This window comes from Paramormyrops kingsleyae, chromosome 21, assembly GCF_048594095.1.
Source record: "Paramormyrops kingsleyae isolate MSU_618 chromosome 21, PKINGS_0.4, whole genome shotgun sequence".
Classification (NCBI taxonomy): domain Eukaryota; kingdom Metazoa; phylum Chordata; class Actinopteri; order Osteoglossiformes; family Mormyridae; genus Paramormyrops; species Paramormyrops kingsleyae.
This window is the reverse complement of record NC_132817.1, coordinates 7,682,995-7,706,102: the sequence shown is the minus strand read 5'-3', so window position 1 is coordinate 7,706,102 and position 23,108 is coordinate 7,682,995. Positions and strand designations below refer to the sequence as shown.

At 42.4% G+C, this 23,108-nt stretch overlaps 2 protein-coding genes across 3 annotated transcripts; both read right to left on the bottom strand.

Annotated features, from left to right (window-relative positions):
* Window positions 1-398: 398 nt before the first annotated feature.
* LOC111850502 (phospholipid scramblase 1-like) lies at window positions 399-14,447 on the bottom strand. Its single transcript, XM_023824451.2, has 10 exons — window positions 14,282-14,447; window positions 13,854-13,887; window positions 10,781-10,858; window positions 10,599-10,684; window positions 10,219-10,261; window positions 3,903-4,123; window positions 3,665-3,826; window positions 3,022-3,183; window positions 2,545-2,590; window positions 399-2,440 (listed from the first exon to the last, which is right to left on the bottom strand). The coding sequence occupies exons 2-9, from the start codon at window positions 13,864-13,866 to the stop codon at window positions 2,564-2,566; spliced, it is 792 nt and encodes a 263-aa protein (XP_023680219.1). The 5' UTR covers window positions 13,867-13,887; window positions 14,282-14,447; the 3' UTR covers window positions 399-2,440; window positions 2,545-2,563.
* A 949-nt stretch (window positions 14,448-15,396) lies between these two features.
* Window positions 15,397-22,964, bottom strand: LOC111854653 (phospholipid scramblase 2-like). Of its 2 annotated transcripts, none has more exons than XM_072704110.1 (9): window positions 22,894-22,964; window positions 22,136-22,187; window positions 21,673-21,710; window positions 21,014-21,056; window positions 20,239-20,438; window positions 16,628-16,783; window positions 16,216-16,377; window positions 16,006-16,051; window positions 15,397-15,901 (listed from the first exon to the last, which is right to left on the bottom strand). In XM_072704110.1, exons 2-8 carry the CDS (start codon window positions 22,146-22,148, stop codon window positions 16,028-16,030), a joined length of 636 nt encoding a protein of 211 aa, XP_072560211.1. In that variant the 5' UTR covers window positions 22,149-22,187; window positions 22,894-22,964; the 3' UTR covers window positions 15,397-15,901; window positions 16,006-16,027. The 2 variants fall into 2 exon arrangements, with proteins under 2 accessions (XP_072560211.1, XP_072560212.1); XM_072704111.1 differs by lacking the exon at window positions 22,894-22,964 and adding an exon at window positions 22,480-22,498.
* Window positions 22,965-23,108: the final 144 nt, after the last annotated feature.

Genomic DNA, 23,108 nt, shown 5'->3' with positions numbered 1-23,108 from the left:
GACAATGAGAACAGTCACATGTTTTAGCTATGATGGGATGTTTGGGTTTGCTTTACATCCACATGTGTTAAGCTGTGCCCATTGTATATGTCCACACGGTTACGGATTTTAGTTGAATATGACCAGAAAGATCATGATTCTGGGCTTTTTCGGCTGAACCTCAAATGGGGGGGGGCAGGCGGACAGACCCTCCGACAGATTAGGTCTCTGTGCTAAACCTCTGATGTCTTATAATCCTAGAAACATTCCTCAATATGACCCTATAGAATTTTCTGGAAGTGCAACATATTGTAAATAGATGAGACACGAGTAACATGTAACTCACTCAGGAGCACAGAAGCAATCATGAACATCCTTTTTTTTGATGGTGGCATTTGTGGTGCATGAACAAGGCAAAATCAAAGCTGGAATTATTTATTTGTATTTTATGACCTTATCAACGGACCAATCAGGGTAAACGAAGTGGAAAAACATAATTCTGCAGCTGATCTTCACTTCATCATGAGTGTTGTTGGTCAGCGTAGAACAGAAGCTGAAGTCACTCCGTAATTTTACAAGACAATTGCTCAGAGGAACTTCAAAGATATATGACACATTCTATGTTGATATGAACGGGATCAGTCATGCACTGATCAGATAAAGCAGACTCATGCTGCATCACACATTTTCCCATTTTAATTCACATACATGTTCAAAACCGATTCATCGATTACGCAGCTGTTTATGATGAGATGGGAACACAGTCACAAAATGCAGAAGCGGAGAACCTGCTTCATGAAGGAACACCAGGACATGCAAGAACATCACTATTCAGTGGGCCTTTTGCTGCATAATTTGCATAGTGCTGAATGTCACATTTTCTTGTCAGCAAAACACCATCTTTCCCTCAGTAGATCAGCTGACATACTTGACAATGCAGAAATGGACAGAGAAAGAACAGGTCTGTCCAAACTTCCAAATTTCCATTTGTGTAAAGAACTGAAGGGATATACGTCAGACTGAGAGACATGGAACTATGAAAGCTAAATTGGGTATGGCTAAGATCATAATTAAGCCATTCTGCTTTGTATAGCCTATTATTACTACTATTATACCAAACAACTTATTAACACAAACGCCGGTAACAGTTTGCGTAAGGCCATGTTTTTAGTAACTTTGCATTAGAAATCTGGCTATAAATATTAATCAAAAGGCATAACGCATTACAGCCATGTGTATTTTGCATTATGAATGTTTTTTGCAACACTCCTTCATACCTTCATAATGCATTATAATGGTCCGTATAAGCATTAAGGATGCTTTGTACTGCATTATGAAAGTATCTATAGTGCATTATAGATGAGAGCTTCAGAAGGCCTTCATAATGCATAATAAACATGGCTATAATGTGCTATGACCTGACCCTGGATGTGTAATGAAGGAGTTTGCATGTTCTCCCCAATGTTAGCATAAGGGAAGCTCCCTTTGTAAGATGTATGGCTCCTCAGTGGTTCTGAGGAGCCACTAAACTTGTCACCGTGTGTCTCCCCCACTTCCCGCACCCACCTTGGTACTCGTAGGCTCCCGTTCGCCATGACCACGTCAGGATAAGTCCACTATCGGAAATAGATGGCTCTTGGGATATTTGGTAGCTGAGTTCAGCTTGTACTCTTATGAGCTATTTGGATGAATCGAGGTTACGTTCCGGTATTCACATCATGATGCTAAACCTGAACGCAACCTAGACAGCACACACATGCAACCTAGACAGCACACACACATTCCCAGAGCTAGAAAGCTGGCCTGGAATCAGTAGAGATTAAAGTTTAATATTAATGCATGACCATACAACGGGCTGGGTTTGCTCTGTAACAGGACATGAACTGGGACACAACAGTATATTTATTATAGTGCTGTGACTGTAGTGTTTCAGCTTATAATAAACTTACTTTGATTAATTTAAAATAGAAAATACCAAGGAAAAAATATTTCTGCTTAATATATCTGACAGTGTTTGAACAGAAGAAATATGTTAAATACATTATAGAAATATTTATGTAAATATTTTACAAATTAGAATGTTTATATAATATCATTCATCTCTGCTTTAGTGCAAGTGCTCAAGTCCGAATACTGCGGCAGTAACCAGAATTTTCCATATACCGTATTAATGTTTTTTTTTAGCTCTGAAGAGGGTATCTTGCGCCCTCTTGTGTCTAACCATCATATTCCACAGCAAATGTCTGCATCGCTTCAGTACAAAGGCAAAATAGGCGATTTCCTATTTTGCTAATCGTTCGACTCCCACAGTAATCCCTGGTATTCTGCACTTGCTCATTCCTTAACAGCATTAAAATAATGATCTTAGAGAATGTAAGTAATAACATTTTGGTGTAGAATTAGCTTGCTTCCAGGTATATTTTTGGTAAGTTTGTGGCTGCTCACAGATCAAAATAAAAACCTAGAACGAAAGGAAAAATGTAATGAAGCTAAAGGGAACATCACACGCACTATGATGGAATAAAAAGTGGATTTTACATCAGTGCTGTATGAAGATCAACTTACACTTTACGGAGTTATCCCGTCAGTTATGTTCAAAAAACATAAAATCCTGAAACATGAATAAAAGGTTAATGCATTCAGGAACAAAATTAACATAAATTTAAGATACTACTTATGTCATCCTTCCTAGAACTTATTTAATCACAAGTAGGGTTGCAAAGGGGTGGAAAACTTCCAGAAACTTTCCATTTCATGGGGAGTTAAGCTGGGGAAGTTTTGGAAATATTCCAGGTTGGAAACTTTCCATGGGAATGAACTGGAGTGTATGGGAATTAACGGGAAAATTTCAAGAATTTTGCAACCCTACTGAGAAGACACGCAAGCCTAAAGCTACTTTTTGATGATCTGCCGTACGTTTCTGTCTTCGGGATCAGAACTCCTAATTCACTGGTTGCAAGGCAGCACATCTCGAGCCGGTACGAGAAACGGTGTTTTCCGTCACGTGAGGGAGCACAACGAAGGCAATCAGCTGCTACTTACTATGAGGAAACAGGCCCCCAACAGGACAGCCTTCATTTTGACGTCCAGATCTAAGGGGAAGCTGATGCCGAAACTATTCGCATCTGTGTAAATTTCACGCAGGGCTCCCGTCCACTGCTTCGAGATCCTGCCCACCATCTCTGTCTCGTCCAAGGACATGACCTGCAGATGTCAAAGAATCACAGGCATAATAAAGAGGGCCCTTTGTCCCATCTGTTACACAAGGCCATGTCAAATACCAGCGTGAGCACAGCTGATACCTAGAAGTCAAAACAGTACTTTGTTTCATTCAAAGAAATTTGGACTGTCAGGCTAATCTCATCTAATAACTTCTTTCATCCACAATAACTTTTATTGCAAAATAAATACACAAGCAAGCCAATATATCCTCCTGAGATCCAAGAAGTCAATTTTGTCTTCTGTAGAGTAAATTATGTTTCTGTTCTTTTCTTTCATATACTCAATTATGTCTGTTTTGTTAATTAAGACAGTTGGGATATTAAGATGACATCATACATGTAGGGGTGTGGCCTGGCCAACTTCCTCTTCCTGTCAAGTCTTTAATAGTAAACTTTTTCTTCCCTCTATATCTCAGGGAGATATATATGGGGGAAAACACTTTGTTCACGAATAAATAGTTAACCTCAAAATTCACGTCGACGCAGCACTTGCAACTCCAGCACGGACCGACGATTTTCAGCACAGGGTCCTTCTCTTGGTTCAGGATGGTGAATTTGGGGAGGTACGGGTGCCAGTTCTGGACGACGTAGCCGATGGGGACCCCGGGTGGCGCCTGAACCTCCAGCTGGGGACGAGCCGGACGTATCACACATCTGAACATGTGGGTGTCTCCCAGAACATCGCTGCCCATCCGATTTTACCTTCTGCAGACAACAGGGGCAGCAGCAACTGCTGCACATGAGAGGCCGGGTGATGGTGAGGATCTGCTGGCCAAAGTTGTCCTGGACGTGCAGCACGAAGGATCTCATGGATCCACAGCAGGACCGGTTACAGCAGCTGTTCTCCTCTGCTGCGTAGAACACGTGCTGTCCCAGGCTATTCTTGATCTGATACTTGTTGTTGGTCTCCCAGCCAAGTATAACTGAAAAAGTGATCAAAGAACTTTGGAGGAACCTGCTTGAGAAGCTATAACTTCTAACTAATGCTAATATTGACTTCAGTAGCTGGCAATCCAGACTATCTCACTGAACACACTCATGATTGCCCGCTACTAAGTTGGTCATGTTCATTTTTTTTCTTAATTTTCTGCCCACCACTACCACCCCTCTTCGGAGGACAACTTTATAAAGGTTACAATGTAAAGATATATAATTCCAGTGTGGCCATTCCGAACTCACCCGCCCAGTACCGTGATTATACACAGGAGGACACAGAAACGACAATCAAAGCAATAACAGACATTAATCACCATGGAGAAGGAAAGAAGAAGAAATAGAAATAATAAGAATAATAATAAAGGTGGGATGGAGAAAGCAAAGTGTAGGGGAATGTAGAGAACAAACAAGCATAACACACATAACACTTATTAAAAGGACGTCAAACTAAAACACAGTAATGGCCGGCTAATGATGACAATAGAAAATTACAATAACAATAATATCAACAACCATAATAATAATAATAATGTTACAAATAGGTATTATATATATATAATACCTATTTGTGGATTGCTGGGATTGCTGCGAGAGAGTGGTGTTGAGCTGCAGCGATTGTTTGGGATTGTTTTTTTGGAGTGTTTTGAGTGTTTGTGTGCTTTACCTGTTTACGTGGGTGGCTGTTTATTTCTATTTATTGTTCTTATTTCGGTCAGCGTGAGTGCTTGTCTGTCCTGTCTGTTAATCAACAGCGCGATTATTACCGACGGAGAGCTGCGGGTGTCGCGTGCGCGGCGTTTTTCTGTCCGCGTTTAAACTCCGTAACGAACACCCGCGGGGCGATTATAACTAACAACATCTAACGTCGGTATCGCTACCAAGCGTCGGAAAAGGACAGTTGCTCCTGAGCTTTGCTCGGTCGCCAGTCGGGGCCGGGAGGACATTTTCCACTTTTTTCCCGCTCCGGCAGTAGCCTGCTGTGAGGGGGTTTTTGTGGTTTTTCGACCTCCCAAGAGCAACTTCGATTTCGCCTTGTTTTTAGTTCATACTTGGTTCAGGCAGAAGTTCTTCTGGTAAGTAGTAGTAAGTTTATCAGGTTTAAAATTTTTAATAAAATAATAATTAAGTTCCGTTTTAACACAAGTAATAACTTATTTTAGTGTACTCCGCACGTTACTGCATTTATTGTTACGCAAATTAATCTTTATAGTTAAATACACTATATAAATTTACTGGGCTGGGAGTACGGGGTCATAGTGAGTTAGTTAATTATGGGGCCAGCTCAGTGTTGCGTTTGCAAGATGTTTGCCCTTCTGGACGTTAGTGTCCAGTCGGACTTCATCTGCGAGCGATGTAAGCTAGTGGACTCACTCATGGTCAAGGTTCGCGACCTTGAGGAGCAACTGGCTCGCATCCAATGCAACAGTGAGTTAGATGAGCTAGTTGATACGCCGTTTAGGGAGACGGTGTGTACGCCACTAACGGGGGGGAGGGAGAATGAAGAGCAGAGAGGTCGAGAGAGCTGGGTGACCGTAGGTCGTAGACGCAGGAAAAGGCGTACACACGTTACAGAGGCGGCATCACCTGAGGTGTCTGTGTCTAACAGGTTTCAGGTGCTTCCAGCTTTAGAGCCGGAAGGGACTGGGGAAGCAGGTGGGCCCTTGGGCACTGAGGAGCCCCCTCCCCCCAGAAAGAGGGAGGTTGTGGTAGTGGGGGATTCAATTATTAGGGGAGTAGACAGTTATGTGTGCACGCGTGATAGAGGGTCCCGTACGGTGTCTTGCCTGCCTGGTGCCCAGGTAGGAGACCTTCCAGATCGTGTGGACAAGCTTTTGGCCCCAGCTGGGGTGGATCCAGTTGTCGTGGTGCATGTTGGCACCAACGACATAGGCAAGGGTAGAAGGGCTGTTCTGCAGGATAAATTTATAGAAGTCGCCAATAAGCTTAGAAGCAGAACGTCCATGGTGGTATTTTCCGAAATACTCCCCGTGCCACGCGCAAGTGAGGCTAAGTTAGCTGAGATAAGGAGATTAAATGCGTGGCTAAAAGGATGGTGTAGGAAAGAGGGGTTTAGGTTTATGGGGCACTGGAGGACCTTCTGGAACAGGTGGGACCTGTTCAAGCCGGATGGGTTGCATCTGAACCGGAGGGGAACCAGTGTACTGGGAAGGCGTATTTGTAGAGTAGTTGAGGAATGTTTAAACTAGGGACTGGGGGGGCAGGGAGGTTAGTTAAGTATGTAACTGGGGGGAAACGGAAAGCCCAAAAAAATCATATTATAAGTAGGCACTGTAATAAGCCTACCCTTTGTTGTCTGTATTTAAACGCCAGGAGTATTAGGAATAAAATTCATGATTTAGAGGCTCTTATCTCATTGGACTCTTATGATATTATAGCAATAACTGAAACGTGGTTGAGTGATAAGGATGGACAAGAATATAATATGGATGGTTACACATTGTTCCGTAAAGACCGTATAGGTAAGAAGGGAGGTGGTGTTGCAGTATATGTAAAGGAAATCTTGCAGGCAAGGGAGCTTACTGATATAAGTAAAAGTACGGAAGCTATATGGGTAAAATTAGATGCTACAAACTCAAATAGCCTAATTGTCGGTGTTTGTTACAGAGCACCCAATGTAGCTGCTGAGGAAAGCAGATTGTTATACAGTGATATTAGGATTATGAGCAATAAAAATGATGTGGTAGTTATGGGTGATTTTAATCTACCGGGGATACAGTGGGACATTGTTGCTGGCTCTTCTGAAAATGAACTTGAGATGGTGGAATTAGTACAGGATTGTTTTTTTACTCAGTTTGTTAACACCCCTACCAGGGGAGATGCCATTCTTGATCTTGTTTTGTCTAATAACCAGGACAGGATTGGTAAATTAGATGTTTTAGAACCACTTGACAGTAGCGATCATAACATGGTTAAATTTGAGGTTAAGTTTAGTGCCCGAAGAGCAAAGTCCAAATCAAAAATATATAATGTTAGGAAGGCTAACTTCAATTGTATGAGATTAAAACTAGAAACCGTGAACTGGATGGAGTTAAATAACAAAACTGTTGAAGAGGCATGGGAATTTTTTAAAAGCACATTATTGCAAGTACAAGAGGACTTCATACCTGTTTCTAGCAAGAATAAATCTAGGAAATTGCAACCTAGGTGGTTTAATAGGGACATAAAGTATAAAGTAAGGAGGAAAAGGGCTTTGTTCCAGAGATGGAAAATAACTGATGATGACATAATAAAGCAAGAGTATCTAAATCTACAGGCTGAATTAAAAAATGACATTAGACGAGCTAAAAGGAATGTCGAAAGGAAGATCGCATTGGAGGCTAAGGATGACGTTAAAAGTTTCTTCCAGTATTTTAACTCTAAAAGAGCTCTAAAAGCTGAAATTACTAATCTGCAGGATAGTAAGGGTCTTATAATTGAAAACGACATTGACATAGTAAATGAGTTCAATGATAGTTTTGCACGGGTATTCACTGTCGAGGACACTAGTAACTTACCAGTTCTTATTACTAATTCAACATCGTCTATAACTAATATATATATAACTGAAGCTGATGTTTTGCAAAGCCTAGCTAAGCTCAAAATAAATAAATCACAGGGCCCTGATGGCATCTTACCTATAGTGTTAAAAGAGATGAGGGATATTATTTGCCGACCCTTAACATTACTGTTTCAAAAATCCTTATCTGAAGGTGTGGTACCTTCTGATTGGAAGCATGCCAACATAACGCCCATTTTCAAAAAAGGGGATAGAAGTAATTTGTCAAACTATAGGCCAATCAGTCTAACTTGTATAACTGGTAAAGTTATGGAGGCTATAATCAAAGAGAAAATGGTAGATTACCTGGACTCAAATAACATTTTGAGGGATAGCCAGCATGGATTTAGGAGAGGTAGATCCTGTTTAACAAATCTGTTGGAGTTTTTTGAGGAAGCTACTCAGGAAGTTGATGATAAGAAGGCCTATGATGTCATCTATTTAGATTTCCAAAAGGCTTTTGATGTTGTTCCCCACAAGAGGCTCTCACTTAAACTCAAAGCGACAGGTATTTTAGGAACTGTAGCGACTTGGATTGATAACTGGTTAACGGATAGGAAGCAGCGAGTAGTTATAAGAGGCTCGATGTCACAGTGGGCCTGCGTTCATAGTGGGGTACCGCAGGGTTCAATTTTAGGACCACTTTTGTTCCTAATTTACATAAATGATATAGACACCAATATATACAGTAAACTGGTGAAATTTGCAGATGACACCAAGGTGGGTGGTGTAGCAGATACTGAACTAGCGGCTCAGCAGCTACAGCGGGATCTTAATTTAATTAGTGACTGGGCTGACACCTGGCAGATGAAATTTAACATAGACAAATGTAAGGTACTCCATGTAGGGAGCAGAAATATAAAGTACAGGTATTTTATGGGACCTACTGAAATAAAGGTAGCTGATTATGAGAAAGACCTTGGTGTGTATGTTGATGCTTCCATGTCTCATTCTCGCCAGTGTGGGGAAGCAATAAAAAAGGCCAATAGGATGTTGGGGTACATCTCCAGGTGTGTGGAGTTTAAGTCAAGGGAGGTAATGCTAAGATTATACAATTCCTTGGTGAGACCTCACCTAGAATATTGTGTACAGGTTTGGTCACCATATCTTAAAAAGGACATAGCGGCCTTAGAAAAGGTGCAGCGTAGGGCCACAAGAATGATTCCTGGTCTTAGAGGAATGTCATACGAGGAAAGGTTATTTGAGCTAAATCTGTTCAGCCTCAAGCAAAGGAGACTGAGGGGGGACATGATCCAGGTCTATAAGATTCTAACAGGTTTGGATGCTGTTCAACCGAATAGTTACTTCAGCATTAGTTCAAATACAAGAACTCGTGGCCATAGGTGGAAATTAGCGGGAGAACATTTCAAACTGGATTTAAGGAAGCACTTCTTTACACAGCGTGTAGTCAGAGTATGGAATAGTCTTCCTGATAACGTAGTGCAAGCTGAATCCTTGGGTTCCTTTAAATCAGAGCTAGATAAGATTTTAACAACTCTGAGCTATTAGTTAAGTTCTCCCCAAGCGAGCTCGATGGGCCGAATGGCCTCCTCTCGTTTGTATAGTTCTTATGTTCTTATGTTCTTATATATGTATCATACACACATGTGATCATACACATATACACATATATTTCAATTCCTATATCTATAAGTTACTTTAAAGTAATAATAATGATAATGATCGCTCAAGCTGCACTGATTTGTCATTGGATGTGCTGGTAGATGATGCCGTCGGGGGGCGTGACCGTGCCGGGCCCCTCCCCACTGGCCCTCGAAGCCCTGGTGTCGTGTGAAATGTGGTGTCGGGCCCAGGGGAGCAATAAGGGCGTGCCAGGAGTGCCCCCCCTCCCCGCGCAGGGATTAGTCCCCACACAGCCGGCAGGGGCAGCCAACCGGGGTGCTTGGGGGCGCCACAGGCAGCCCGGCAGCAGAGGACCCCCCCCAGGCACAGACCGGAAGAGTCCCACCCCACCACGCACGATGGGGCCCCAGCTAGCAGACAAGGACGGGACAACCCCAGACCCACCGGCAAATGGAGAGCCGGTCCGGCCAGGCGGGGTGACCCCACCCCCCGGCCCCCCCCGGCCACCCCAATTAATAATTGGAGTCCAACTATGTTCAAATTATGTCAATTGATTGTTCTTACAGGCAGGCATCCTCTCCATGGAAACAGTCTAAGAGTAGATTTTTGAACTGAGTTTTATGTTTAAACTTTCTTTTGACTTCCAGTTCAGAAGGATTGTTTTCTTGGCAACGGTTAGTACTGTGAGAAGCATGCAAGATTTATTCATGTCTATTAATGTTAGTGAGGTCCCCAAGCAGGCAGAGTGAGGGGGAGGGTGGGGTGGTATGCCCTAGGTGTGTCTAAGTAGAGGCACACGTTAGTCTTTAGTGTGAGACACACTTTAATCTTTAGCGTGAGACACACTAAACCTGCCAGTGAACCCGAGTCGTGGCACAGCTAGGATTTCTTTGTAATTGTTCATTGAGGGTCACGGGTTTTCGTTCCACAGCCAGCCGGTACCTTCAGTGAGGTCAACTTTCTGATGAATGAGCAGCTGGTCAATCTGTAAGGATACAGGTGTGACGTGGTTAGACATGGCAGCGGCTGGCCGAGGGCGGGGTCTGGAATGTGGGCGTGGCCATATTGCCGAGCTTCTACCAACGTAGCATCATCAAGTGCTTCATCTAGCCCTACAGAATGACTAAAGCTTGACAGAAACAGCCATAAATCTGAATGTTAAACAAACAATGCTGACCATTACAACACTGAATACTTTTAAAAATTGTATTTTTGCTTATTACTATTAATGATGAAGACTCCACCCACTGCATTTTCATTGGATGAAACATCACCATAGCAACGACAGCTTCTGCTATAGCAACAAGCAGTACAAGTCACACCTGGGTCAGGTACTCCAGTCCTGGGGGGCAGCCGGGGGGGCGCTGGGGAATAGGCATTGGCACTGGTGCAGATGGGGCCACATAGCCTTGGAAAAATTTGTGGGGGGAGGGGGGGGAAGAGAGTTAAGGATATAGGAATGGAATGGGTGTTCAAGGTCAACCCCAGGAGATCTGAAATTTACCTGGTGGCCCAGGAACCTTGGAGGCAACAGAATTCGGACGCACAGCATTTCTCTTGGGGTGCCTGTCGACAGTGTTAACTGCCAACAAGAGTTTAAAATTAAGACCATTACATGGAGTAAAGAAAAATGTACTTGTAGAATGAAAGACGAGCAAAAAAAAAACAACCTTCACAGCACCTTTCTGCTGGGGCACAGGTGTCAACTCATATTACACTATCTGAAACATTATCTACACTGCGGGAAGGCAACAGATGTAAGATGATCCTCAAGCAGTCAAGACGTATTGGCGTTATACTCAGCAGGGGATCTGGACGGCAGCTCCTCGTCTAGCAGACAGTGTCAGGCCGGTTTATGTCGAAACACAGCAGCACGAGCGTATTCATGCACCTGGAGTCGTAAACCCCCTTCATCCAAATGAAGGACGATTCAAAATCCAGCAGCTCTTAGCTTGTTGGCTCCCAGATTGTTTAGTTGCCCAGGTAACGCTTTTAAGTCAGGCAATAATGAAAAACCGAGAAATCCGATAAATAACATCCAGCTGTTACATACAACTCTGTTTCCAAAATCAGAATGCAATGATTTGCTAATCTTATAAACCAACAATCGATTGAAAATGGAACAAAGACGACACATCAAATCTTGAAACAGGAATGTTAGTTTTATGACAAATATATGAAATATACTCTTTATCTGAATTTGATACCAACAGCACCTTTCAAAAACGTTGGGACAGGGGCATGTTTGCCATGGTGCTGCATCACCTCAGCTTTTAACAACACGCTGTAAATGTTTGGGGACTGAGGAGAGCAGAGCTGGAGTTTTGAAAGTGAAACATTGTCCCATTCAGGCCTGATATAGGAGTTCAACTGCTCCTTTGTCGTATCTTTCATTTCATGATGGGTGACAGGTCTGGACTGCAGGCAGGCCGGTCGAGCAGCCGGACTCTTCCACTGCAGAGCCATGCTGTTGTCATGCGCAGAATGTGGCTTGACATTGTCTTGCTGAAATATACAAGGCCTTCTCTGAAAAAGACGTTGCTCCTGGCAACATATGTTGCTCCATTCAGCAATAATGGTGCCTTCTCAGAAGTGCAGGCTATCCAAGCCCTGGGCACTAACGCAGCCCCACACCATGACGGATGCTGGCTTTGGAACTGTCCGCTGATGACAAGCTGGATGGTTCCTCTGCTCTTTATCCCAGAGGACGTGGCGTCCATGATTTCCAAAAAGAATCTGAAATTTTGATTTATCAGATCAAAGGACGGTTTTCCATTTTGCCCCAGTCCATCTTAAATGAGCTCAGGCCCAGAGAAGTCAGCCGCGTTTCTGGATCATGTTTAGATCTGGTTTCTTCTCTGCAAGGCAGAGCTTCATCCTGCAATTGTGGATGCAGTGATGAATTGTGTTCATAGACACTAGTTATTGGAAGTGTTTCTGAGCCCACGCAGTGATTTCCACTATAGAAGCGTGTCTGCTTGTAATGCAGTGCCTCTTGAGAGCCTGAAGATCATGGCAATCCTATACTGGTTTTCGGCCTTGTCCCTTGCGTACAGATTTCTCCAGATTCTCAATCTCTTAATGATATTGTACCATAGATGATGGAATTCTCAAATACTTTGCAATATTACGTTGAGGAGTATTATTCTTAAATTGCTACACTATGTGACAATGCCTAGCTGTGAACCTCTGCCCATCTTCACTGCACAGAGCAGTGAACCTCTGCCCATCTTCACTGCACAGAGCAGTGAACCTCTGCCCATCTTCACTGCACAGAGCAGTGAACCTCTGCCCATCTTCACTGCACAGAGCAGTGAACCTCTGCCCATCTTCACTGCACAGAGCAGTGAACCTCTCCCCATCTTCACTGCACAGAGCAGTGAACCTCTGCCCATCTTCACTGCACAGAGCTGTGAACCTCTGCCCATCTTCACTGCACAGAGCAGTGAACCTCTGCCCATCTTCACTGCACAGAGCAGTGAACCTCTCCCCATCTTCACTGCACAGAGCAGTGAACCTCTCCCCATCTTCACTGCACGGAGGCTATTTTTATACTCAATTATCTTACTGTCTGTTGGAGAACGCCGTCTCCACCGGGTCAAGAGATTCACAGCTGACACGTGGAGAAGTTGCAGGTCACCGGTTTATTCCCTGACAGATTGCAATCCGGGAGCGGCCGTCTGACATACATTCAGCATGTACAGGAGGGGGCTCTGCCATATGTATCAGCTGTATCCCTTTTAAAGCCCTTTGGGCATCTCCCCCCCTCTCTCGGTACCTTCCGTCTACTTGACAACCACATTTTTGACACTTGCTCTAGTTAGTCGGTTAGTACTTGTCCTTGTGGAAGGCTACAGATACGTAAGGGCCGCTGACGTTTTTCTGTCGCTCCCTCTATCGGTCCCGATTAGGTAACCTTGCCCTGCTGGCACCAGTCAGTTCTCGTTTCAGTTAACTGCATTTTTTAGAATGAACCCCCCCCCCCTTTCACCATGCCCTGCTTTAAACTATATTCTCCTTTTCCTCTATTCATTGTATGTTCTTTATAATTCTATTGAATCCCACGTCCCAATTTTTTTTAAACATGTTGCTGGCAACAAACTCAAATTGAGCATAACACATCGTCATAAAACGATACAACTCAGTTTCAACATTTGATATGTTGTCTTTGTTGTTTTCAATTAAATATGGGTTTATATGATTTGCAAATCATTGCATTCCGTTGTTTACATTTTACACAGCCTCCCGACGTTTTTGGAAACAGGGTTGTATAATAGAAGTCTTTCTCGTATTGCCTAAAATAACTGCAAGGCGTCTAACGTGCAACTGCAACGGGCAAAGCAGCAGTCGCTGTGTTTTATGGTTAGTAGCACAAGGTTGGGAGCCCACCATTACAACAAAGCAGCCCCGTCGTATTAAGCGGAATACACGTGCGCTGTACTTAGGCTGCAGCTAACTTTAAAATTTCAGTGTTGGGTTGAAACGTTAACTTTGGCTATAACTATGTTTTTCACACTGTACTTGAGACGCAAAACGGACAGAAAAACAGACCAGGTCCCCCGAATCACTCCTCTTACTCTGTGCGTCCATGGGAATGTCCTGACACGTCCTCTGAAAACATAAATAAAGACATTTTATCCTTTTATAAAGGTTGCAAAACCAGATTAACAAGTTTACAATTGCATTACCTGCATCTTATTGGTTTTTCATTTGGCAAATGAAAAGCGATGCTTCCCCAGCCGGTTAACCCCCAAACTCCATTAAATAATACAAAAATATAAAAATGTAATCAAAATTTACCAATAACAATATTCCCTAAAATGAATTACAAGCAATACGAAAAACAACAATGGATTCCCGGATTACATTGGAAACAGTACAGCGCATTGTAAGAAGTTGCATTACTCAGATGGAGCGCTGAGGGCGCATCGTTATAACTAAAGAACTGATACCTTTTTTTCCTCAAACATGCAGTTAAATAAGGTTCAGATTTTGGAATACTTACGAGTTGAAACAAGGGCTAAAAATGAGAGGGAAACCAAAACGCAGGGAAAAGGCGATGACTAGCGCAGGTCTACAGGGCTACACCTGTGTTACATGGCGTTTTAACACTGGAAAACGGTCAGAAACCTGTTCGGCAACGTCTGGCCGGCCGGCAGATAAAGGTCTGCCAGCGGCGACCAGAGGAAAAACTATAAAGCTCTCCAAGCGCCAGGGGGCGTGGCGACTGGAGTCCGGCTTCACCGACTCGATGGTTGCTAGATGTAACTGGCTTGACGTAAGAATGTTTAATGGTTTGTAAAGACTATTGATAACAATTAAATAAATATTATATATTCCCATGTAAATTAATCAGGAAAATGCGCAAAACAAATATCAACTTAAAGACTTAGTCCAATTTCTTTTGCAATATATTAAAACAAATGTACCTTTTAACAAGTATGTAAATCATGTATATAAATTTACTTAAATATTTTTATTTTAGCTAAATCAGTTGGTAAGCGGTATGGATCTGTGTGGAAATATCTCGGGTCAATAATGCTTATAATAACTGGTTTTTAGTAAAATATTATTTTTGTTCGGCAAAACTTCAGTCAGATGTATAACTATGTATTTCAGTCAATAACTAGCAATAAACAAACAATTGCTCTGTGTTTGGCGATCACAAAACGGCATAGCCTGGGCACCAGACGTATAAGACGCGTGTCATTTCATCAGGGGTTCTCAGAAGCATTTTGAAAGTGGGGGGGGGACACACACTGGAATAAAACTAATATTTTATGTTAAATGTGGGGGAGACACGTCAAGTTTAATGGCGGCGAAGCCCACGTTTTTCTTAAAGTGACTACGGACCCCATGTTGTTCTCATTTTAGGGGTGTTTTTTTTTCCGTTTGTGCTTATGACTGTCTCTCTGGTGCCAAATGTCAGTTAACACAAATTCATGTAAGATTTTCCTATAAATGCCTTATGGTGACGCCCACTAATGGCGAACAACATTCCCAGCTTGATCAGTAGAGCTGAAGGTCCTCGGGTGGACAGCATGGAGGTATAACGATTCATTTAGCGATTTATTAACACGAATTTTTATGAAAAAAGTCAGACTTTTTTTTACTCTGCATGCTTTATTCGAATTCTGTAAAAAGGTCATTTGACAATATGAATATTCTGTAGAGGAAACTATAGAACACCTTTCTCAAGGCATTCTACTGGGATAAGCAGACTAAATACATATAAAATATAACAGAAAATGGACTTTCTGAAGGACTCTATTTTTCTAATCCTCCATATGCGTTAATCAGCTGTACATCTTATCTACCTTTGGCAAAGCAGTACTGTGAGTCACATATCTGGACTTCAAAAACAAGCTTTTGCAATTCTAGGGATAGATCTCACTCACGTACATTTATGACGGCAGAGTGTGTTTGGAAGGTCCTGCACCCCACAAGGATCTATACTATTGTATCTGTGCAAAAGCTACATACCTGATGAAGTGGAACAAGATCAAAACACAATTGTATCAACACAAATGAATGACCCTGAAAACACTGTCACTAGCAACTCCCGAAACTTCAGAAATTAAATGAATAACTTTGGAAGCATCGCATCTTTTCCGGATCTGCAGTCCTGCGAATGGAGAAAAAGAATGCTTAGTCATTGTTGCAGAAAACAAAAACTGCTCGTGAATGCACAGGTGTGTACTGTGGTGTCGTGGAGAAAGAAATACTCACATATCCTCAAATGGACTCATCTTCAGTTCTTATAATACATAAAATCCTATAAACAAAAAACAAAACAGTCCTGAAAGTTCTCTAATGTAAGAGCGCCCAACTGGTTGGCTGAAACAAATTCTTGGTCTGGACTTTTATTCTCAGGACCTGAATTACCCGCCTCTGCATTTTAGTCACTGTGAGAATAGCAATGGGACAGCCATTACTTACGATGAGAAAACATGCTCCGAGTACCACAGCCTTCACTCTGACGTCAAGGTCCAGAGGGAAGTGCACGGCAAAGTTGTTGGCATTAGTGAACAACTCTTGGGCCAGGCCGGCCCAATGTTTGGTGATCCTGCCGACCACAATGGCTTCGTTCAGAGATTTCACCTGTGGACACAATGTTTAGTAACTGATTACACAGATTTACCCTTGAGATTAATGAGACTATCAAAGTATTTAAGGTATGCAGTATGTGTTTGAATGGACCGACAAATTAATAGAATGGTAATAACACTTAATGCCTTTATTCAAGGCGACTTATAGTAGAGGGAAGGGTTACAATTTACATGTGCTGGGATTTGATCAAACAACCTTCATGCTGCTAGTGCCACAATTGAGCTACAATAGCAGTGCATACCTCAAAGTCTGTGTCACATCCACATATACAAAATGGCCCAGTCAGTTTCAGTACTGGCTCATCCCTCTCATTCCTGATCATGAATTTAGGGAGAAATGGATGCAATTCCTGAGTGACGGATCCGATGGGGTTCCCAGGAGGACACTGGACCTCCAGCTTCATACAAATGGAGGACGGGAAAGAGACTTTGTGTGATGCATTTGGGTGATGCAGGCAATACATCATCATGTAAAATTGAAACGATAAAATGAGAATCATCGATAAACTGTCGGTAACATTATTGATAGCACATATCACAGAAATGAACACAATTCCAACTAATCACACATTTGATCTTTTAAGAACGGACAACCTGGGCACAACAAAAGTACTGCAACGTTGATTGAGTTAGCAGAGCCATACGCTGCCGTTTCGGTAACATCCTGGAAGATGGAAGCCATTACCCCGAAGAGACATCATTTAAAAAGGAAATTTTATGGAGAAACAAGGTAAGAATCAGAGGTTCAGTGGTACTTCTTGCAGTTTAAAGCCCAACATGCCACAGACTGGTGCTGTGCACTGTAAACTCAGGCAAAAACCTGTGCCAACAAAAACTGGAAATTCTGTGAACTTTTTTCACCACTTGAAATACTGGCATCCAGAAAAACATAAAGAATGCAGATGCTTACAGTCACAAACCCCAGCTATTAGGTTTCTGGAAAAATACGGGACACATTGCATCCCATATCAGTTAAAACGAGACACAGCATTTTATTTTTCAATACAGTAATTTTTCAATATGGGTTTCCGTAAAATATAGGACAGGTGACGACAATCTGTGACGTCAAACCTGTTCCTTTGAGCAAGCAATGAGGCAAGCAGAGAAGATTCTAGCAACAAACTGTGCTTTTGTCATTTTCTCTTGGCATGCACTATTAAACTTTTTTTGAATGATTTATTAAAATCAGTTTACAGTCCATAGAATTTGTTGGCTTTTTCATGCTCTGAACCTGTTTCAAGGCAATTCTAGTGGAATTTTAAGCAAAAATTGAGTTGAACAATAGGTCCCCCTTTTGGGAAACTCACTGGGAACCGTCTATGATGCCTGAAATAAAGAAACATTGACTGAGCGAAGTTAGTCATCACATGGGTTTTATTTCCATAACCAGAGGGTGCTACTTAAAAATGGAATACCAGTGAATACCAGTGAATACCAGTTCTGTCAATTTACTTGGTCTGATGTAACTTCCTGTATAACAGAACATCACATGTTATGTAGATTCACAATTATAGATATTTGTACTTTGCAGAGGACATAATGTTGTGTCTTTTTATACTTTTTACCAATTTTATGTGCGAAATTAACCTAAGATTTGCCAGTTTTGCAGACACAGCAGTTTGGGCTAAGTTGTCTCTTTGATTTTGGGGGAAGCTGCCATGTGGATTTTACCCATTTTGTTGAACATGACCGGTACTAAAAGGAGACGAAGCTGGTTCTACTCATGGACAATCACAGGTCCCATCTGTCCACTGATGGACTAAAATTTGTCAAGGAAAATGAATGAATGTTGCATTTATATAGCATATTTCAAGGCACCCAAAGTGCTTTAGAAAAGCAATGGGGGGCCACTTCAACTACCACCACTGTGCAGCCCCCACCTGGACCATGCGACAGCAGCCATCCTGCTCCATATGCTCGCCACACAGTAGCTAAGGTGGTGAGGGGGCAGGAAAGAATTTACCAATCAGATATAGGGGATGTTTAGGAGGTCAGATTTGATAGGGCCACAGTGGGCAGTTTTAGCCAGGACATCGGGGTACCTCCCCTACTCATGCCCAGGGATCTTTTACGACCTCAGAGACTCAGCATCTCTGTTTTGTCTCATCCGAAGAATGGTGCTCTTTTTACAGCACAGTGTCCCTGTCGATGCACTGGGGTATTTGGATCCACACAGACCACATGATAGGGTCCCAGGGTCCACACAACTACAGGAGGCGGGACCAACCAATCAGATGTCTTGATCCCACCTCCTCTATTTGCTTGGACCCACCTTCTCGACAGTGTGATTGGTTATCTCTCTAAACCAATCATTTTTCATTCTGCCCTCAGAACATTTTTTTTGGTAAGTAAGCTCCCACAAGCGCACAGTCCATTTGGCCACAAACTGGTCCCAGAAAAACAGGTAGTCAATAAATAAGACAATTAACTGCTATGGTCACTGAAACACCAGTGTGTCACACCCACCCGGTCCTGCCCACGGATGATGGGACTCCCCGGGTCTTCGACCCTTGGACCCCCTCTCAACTACGGTATCTGGACACGTTTTGGCTTCAGGCGATATATACGGACAGATTCCTGGAAAGACCTCGCTATGACCTCTGACCCCTCTCTGTCTCATCCCTAATAAACTTGGTACTGTAGCTCGGAATCTTCTGTCCTGGTCTTATGTTCCGGTACGAAATGTTCTAAAACAACAGAAGTGTGTAATTCAAAGAAGCCAAAGGACTTCTTTTGTGTAATTCAAAGATAAAGGACTTCAGATGATCAGATGAAGATAAGTGTTAGTGCCTTGTTGGCGCAGAGCCATTCTCTCAGGCAGTGAGCCCACGAAGAGTGCATCCCAGGCCAGATATTTTATGTGTACCAGAACTGCATTTCAGTTAGTCTGATTAGTCAGGTCTATTCTAGAATAAAATAATGCAGGTAGAATTATAATTTTAATTTGAATGTTTGAAATCCATGTCAGATTACTTTGTAGGTTTTGTACTTAAACCTTTTTGACAGGAGTGTCAGAAGCATTTTGAATATGGGTGGCACACTGGCATAAAACTAATATTTTATGTTAAATGTGGGGCTGGGGAGGGGTGGTCCAAACAAATAATTATTTAATGGCGCCGACACCCATGCTTTTTGAAGTAAAAAAAAAAAAAACTTGAACTGTTTGTGTTTTTATTTCTTGCAATAATTGGTGTGAAATCTTACCCAACATACTGTGACAACTTAAGCACTGAAGGGGAGAATTCACAATAGTGAACAATGGCTATTTAACTGCCTATAACTCTGTACTAAAGTAAGATATGAAAATGTAATGAATATAAAACTTATATCTGAGACTATTCATCTAGCGCCGCTCTCCCCTGCTGCATTATTAATGTAAGGAACCTTATTAAACTGATAAAATAAAACGGGGGAAGAAAATGCAAACACACACAAAACGGAGGCAGGATTTGAACGATCAATTACAGATATTGACAATGTACAATTTGTCTTAGTTTTTGTTTTCTAAACTATGTAATGTCATAACTCCTTAATTCGTGTTTTGTTTGAATTTCCCGACATGTTTCATAACCATGTAACGCCCTCTGGTGGACAAAAAGTAATGGTACATTTTCTTCGGTCGAACTGAGGAATCGAAACCGAGAGCACAGGTCGGGCGATAACTTCAGGAACGGAAGTGCTCCTCACAGAAGTGATAAAATCTGTAGATAGCACTACTTAAGGAAATAAGAGAAGATAACAACATAGTCATAACAAACTGAAGATTGATAGCGTCCTACAAGTCACCGATCTACTATGAAAATATTACTTCAGTGACTTTAAATTGAGTGAATGTGTTTCTGCTGCGTCTTACCTCTTGCATGCAGCAGTTCAAAGGCCGTGATATCCTGATGACCTCCTCTCCAAGGTTATTGATGACCCTTAGGAGGAACGGGCGCTGGGACCCACAACAAAATCTGCTGCAGCAGTCTGACTCCTCCACCACGTAGAAGACCACCTGGCCCAGGCTGTTCTTGATTCCATAAATGTTGTTGTAGTGGAATGCAGACAGGGCTGGACAGAGTTTTACCAGCTGTCACTGAGTATGAAGTGAGCAGGTCATTTTTCTATACGACAAGGTAAGCCTATAGTACATCGATCAGGGTACCCTACTAATGGGTGTCTTATTGGTGATGGAGGGAGCTTAGCAACTGTGGATGGGCCATCTTCTAAATGATCCACAAAGGATGGAGTCAGTCAGCCTGCAACACTTTACTGCGGCATTCACGTGGGTACTCTCCATATGCCAACTATTTCCCGTTTCCTGTTATTCCACTTTCGTCCAATCAAATCCCTGCAAAGCCGAGTAGCTAAAGGTCTAAGTACCACCAGCATTGAAATAAAATGAAAGTCAATAAATCAAACAATTCTACTAATTATCTGACAACTACTATAAGAAACTAAAATTCATGTCTTTTTATTTTAATTAATCAGACCATGAAACCAAAAGAAAACACCTTTTTTAAAGATTCATAAATCTGGTGGCTAGCAGATATAAATCACAATTATAACTGCATATCTACTTATCAATCTCTGATTGCATCTGCTATGTCTACTGTGTCAAAATGAAAGACAATTAATTGCACTACCTTCCGCAAAGTCCACCTCCCCCTGAACAATCAACTCATCGATCTGGAGAAAACAAACATAGTGATAAATTATCCATCCTCTTCTACACCCGCTTGTCCAATGCTGGGTTGCGGGTGTCTGGAGTCTATCCCAGGGGACACGGGACCCAGGCATGGCGCTGCACACACATCATTCACGCCTACAAACAATCTGACAGCTCCAAATCATCGTGGCATGTTTTTGGACTTTGGGGAGGAACTCACACGGGGAGAACATGCAAACGCCACACAGGTAGCACTTGGGGGGGGGGGCGGAGATTCAAGCCCTCGTCCAAGAGGTGCGATGCTACTGTAGGCTACTTATCACTGCAGCAACGTGCGGGCCCCATCTGCATAAGTATCGCTTAATTTTCAGAATTATCTGAAGTCGGAGCTGCACGGCAGTGCGGTGGTTGGCACTGTAGCCTCACCCCTCCGGGACCTTGCTTTGAGTCTCTGTGCAGGTTCCGTGTGTGGAGTTTGCATGTTCTCCCTGTGTCATTGTGGGGTTTCCTTCAGATACTCTGCTGCCCCCCCCCCCCCCATAGTCCAAAACATGTTGAGGTTAATCGGAGCTGCCAAATTGCCCGTAGGTGTAAATGGTGCAGGAGTGGATCTGATGTCATTTGGTACAGTCTTACCTGAGTCAGGTATTGCAGTCCGGCAGGACACCTTGAGTCTGTTTAAAAAATATAGTTATTGGGTGCAAGAAGGTTAGCTTTATCTGAAGCTGATAAAATGCAAAATCCAAGTAAATTAAACAATTAAATACGAGTGAAACTCTGTGGCATTCAATTATATTAGCTTTATATGTTATAGTATTGCGGATGCAATCTCAAAGTTTTACTTTAAAAAATTCACTAAGGAGGTTCATTAGCGCTCGATTCACCACCGGAAAAGCGCCAGGCGGTTACATTTTTTGAAAGCAAGGAAATGAAAAGGGAATCGATACTTGAGAAATCGAAACCTAAAGGTAGCCAGTGGCGTGAGAAAACGGATGAAAAGAAGAAATGGAAACTAAAGTTAGCTCGTTTGACAGACTTTTGTCTATTTACTTTTGTTGTACACTTTGTAACAAAAGACAATTTTAGTACCACAGCCTACCTGATTGTTCCATTGGCAGATTTAAGAACTTCAGAAGAAAGCGGCAAATTACCTGTAATCCATAGAAATGAAACTGCACTTAGACATTTAGAGCCAGGTCCCGAAACACCACGCAGGCAATATTCTGTCCTGCATCTTCTATATGATCAACTTCGACACTCACGTTTATTCTTCTAGGTTTACCTATGCCCAGCGGTGGTCCTGGGGTGGGCAGGGGGGCAGTGCCCCCGTGACAATATGCATACCCCCCCTGGCCCCCCAAATACGTATGCTGCTTGGGTCTTATATAGAGCAGAATAGATTTCTTATTATTTATTATTATTATAATTATGATTTACAGTTACCTTTATATGTGAGGCTAAAACTGTGCGCTGGAAACAGGCGAAACACAAAGTTAACGACAGAAAAAAATAGTCAAGCTTGTGGAAGCAAGACAGTTTAAACAAGAGATCAGAGTAAGTTACATGTTTGTAAAAACTGTACAATGTAACTGCAAAGCACTGCATAAATAAATTATCGGTTTTCAAAATTGTGTTTTGCTTAATGCTGGCAATCTAGTGTAAGTAATACGTCTGCTCCCCCCCCCCCCCCCCCAACATAACAACTGGCCCCAGTCTGTCCCCCTCCCAAATATGAAGTGGTCTAGAACCGCCACTGCCTTTGCCACAAATGCATTATAAGGCCAATAATACGGAGCATCCTCAGGGTTATGATATGCCTGAATACATGAGTAGGGCCATAATAACGAGCGCACTCACCGGGTAAGAAGGTGGAGATCTTCACTTCCTCTGTCTCCAGTGAGACGTACTGCAGCTCCCAGTCCTTATACGCCCCGTCAGAGGAGGAGAGCCCCGTAGCGTTTTGCGGTCACACGCTTAACCATGTTTTTTTTTTTAAAGATTAATTCGGAATTATACAAGTGAAATATTCTAAATCACCGCGCGCGTTATATTACAATAAATTCAAGCAAGTG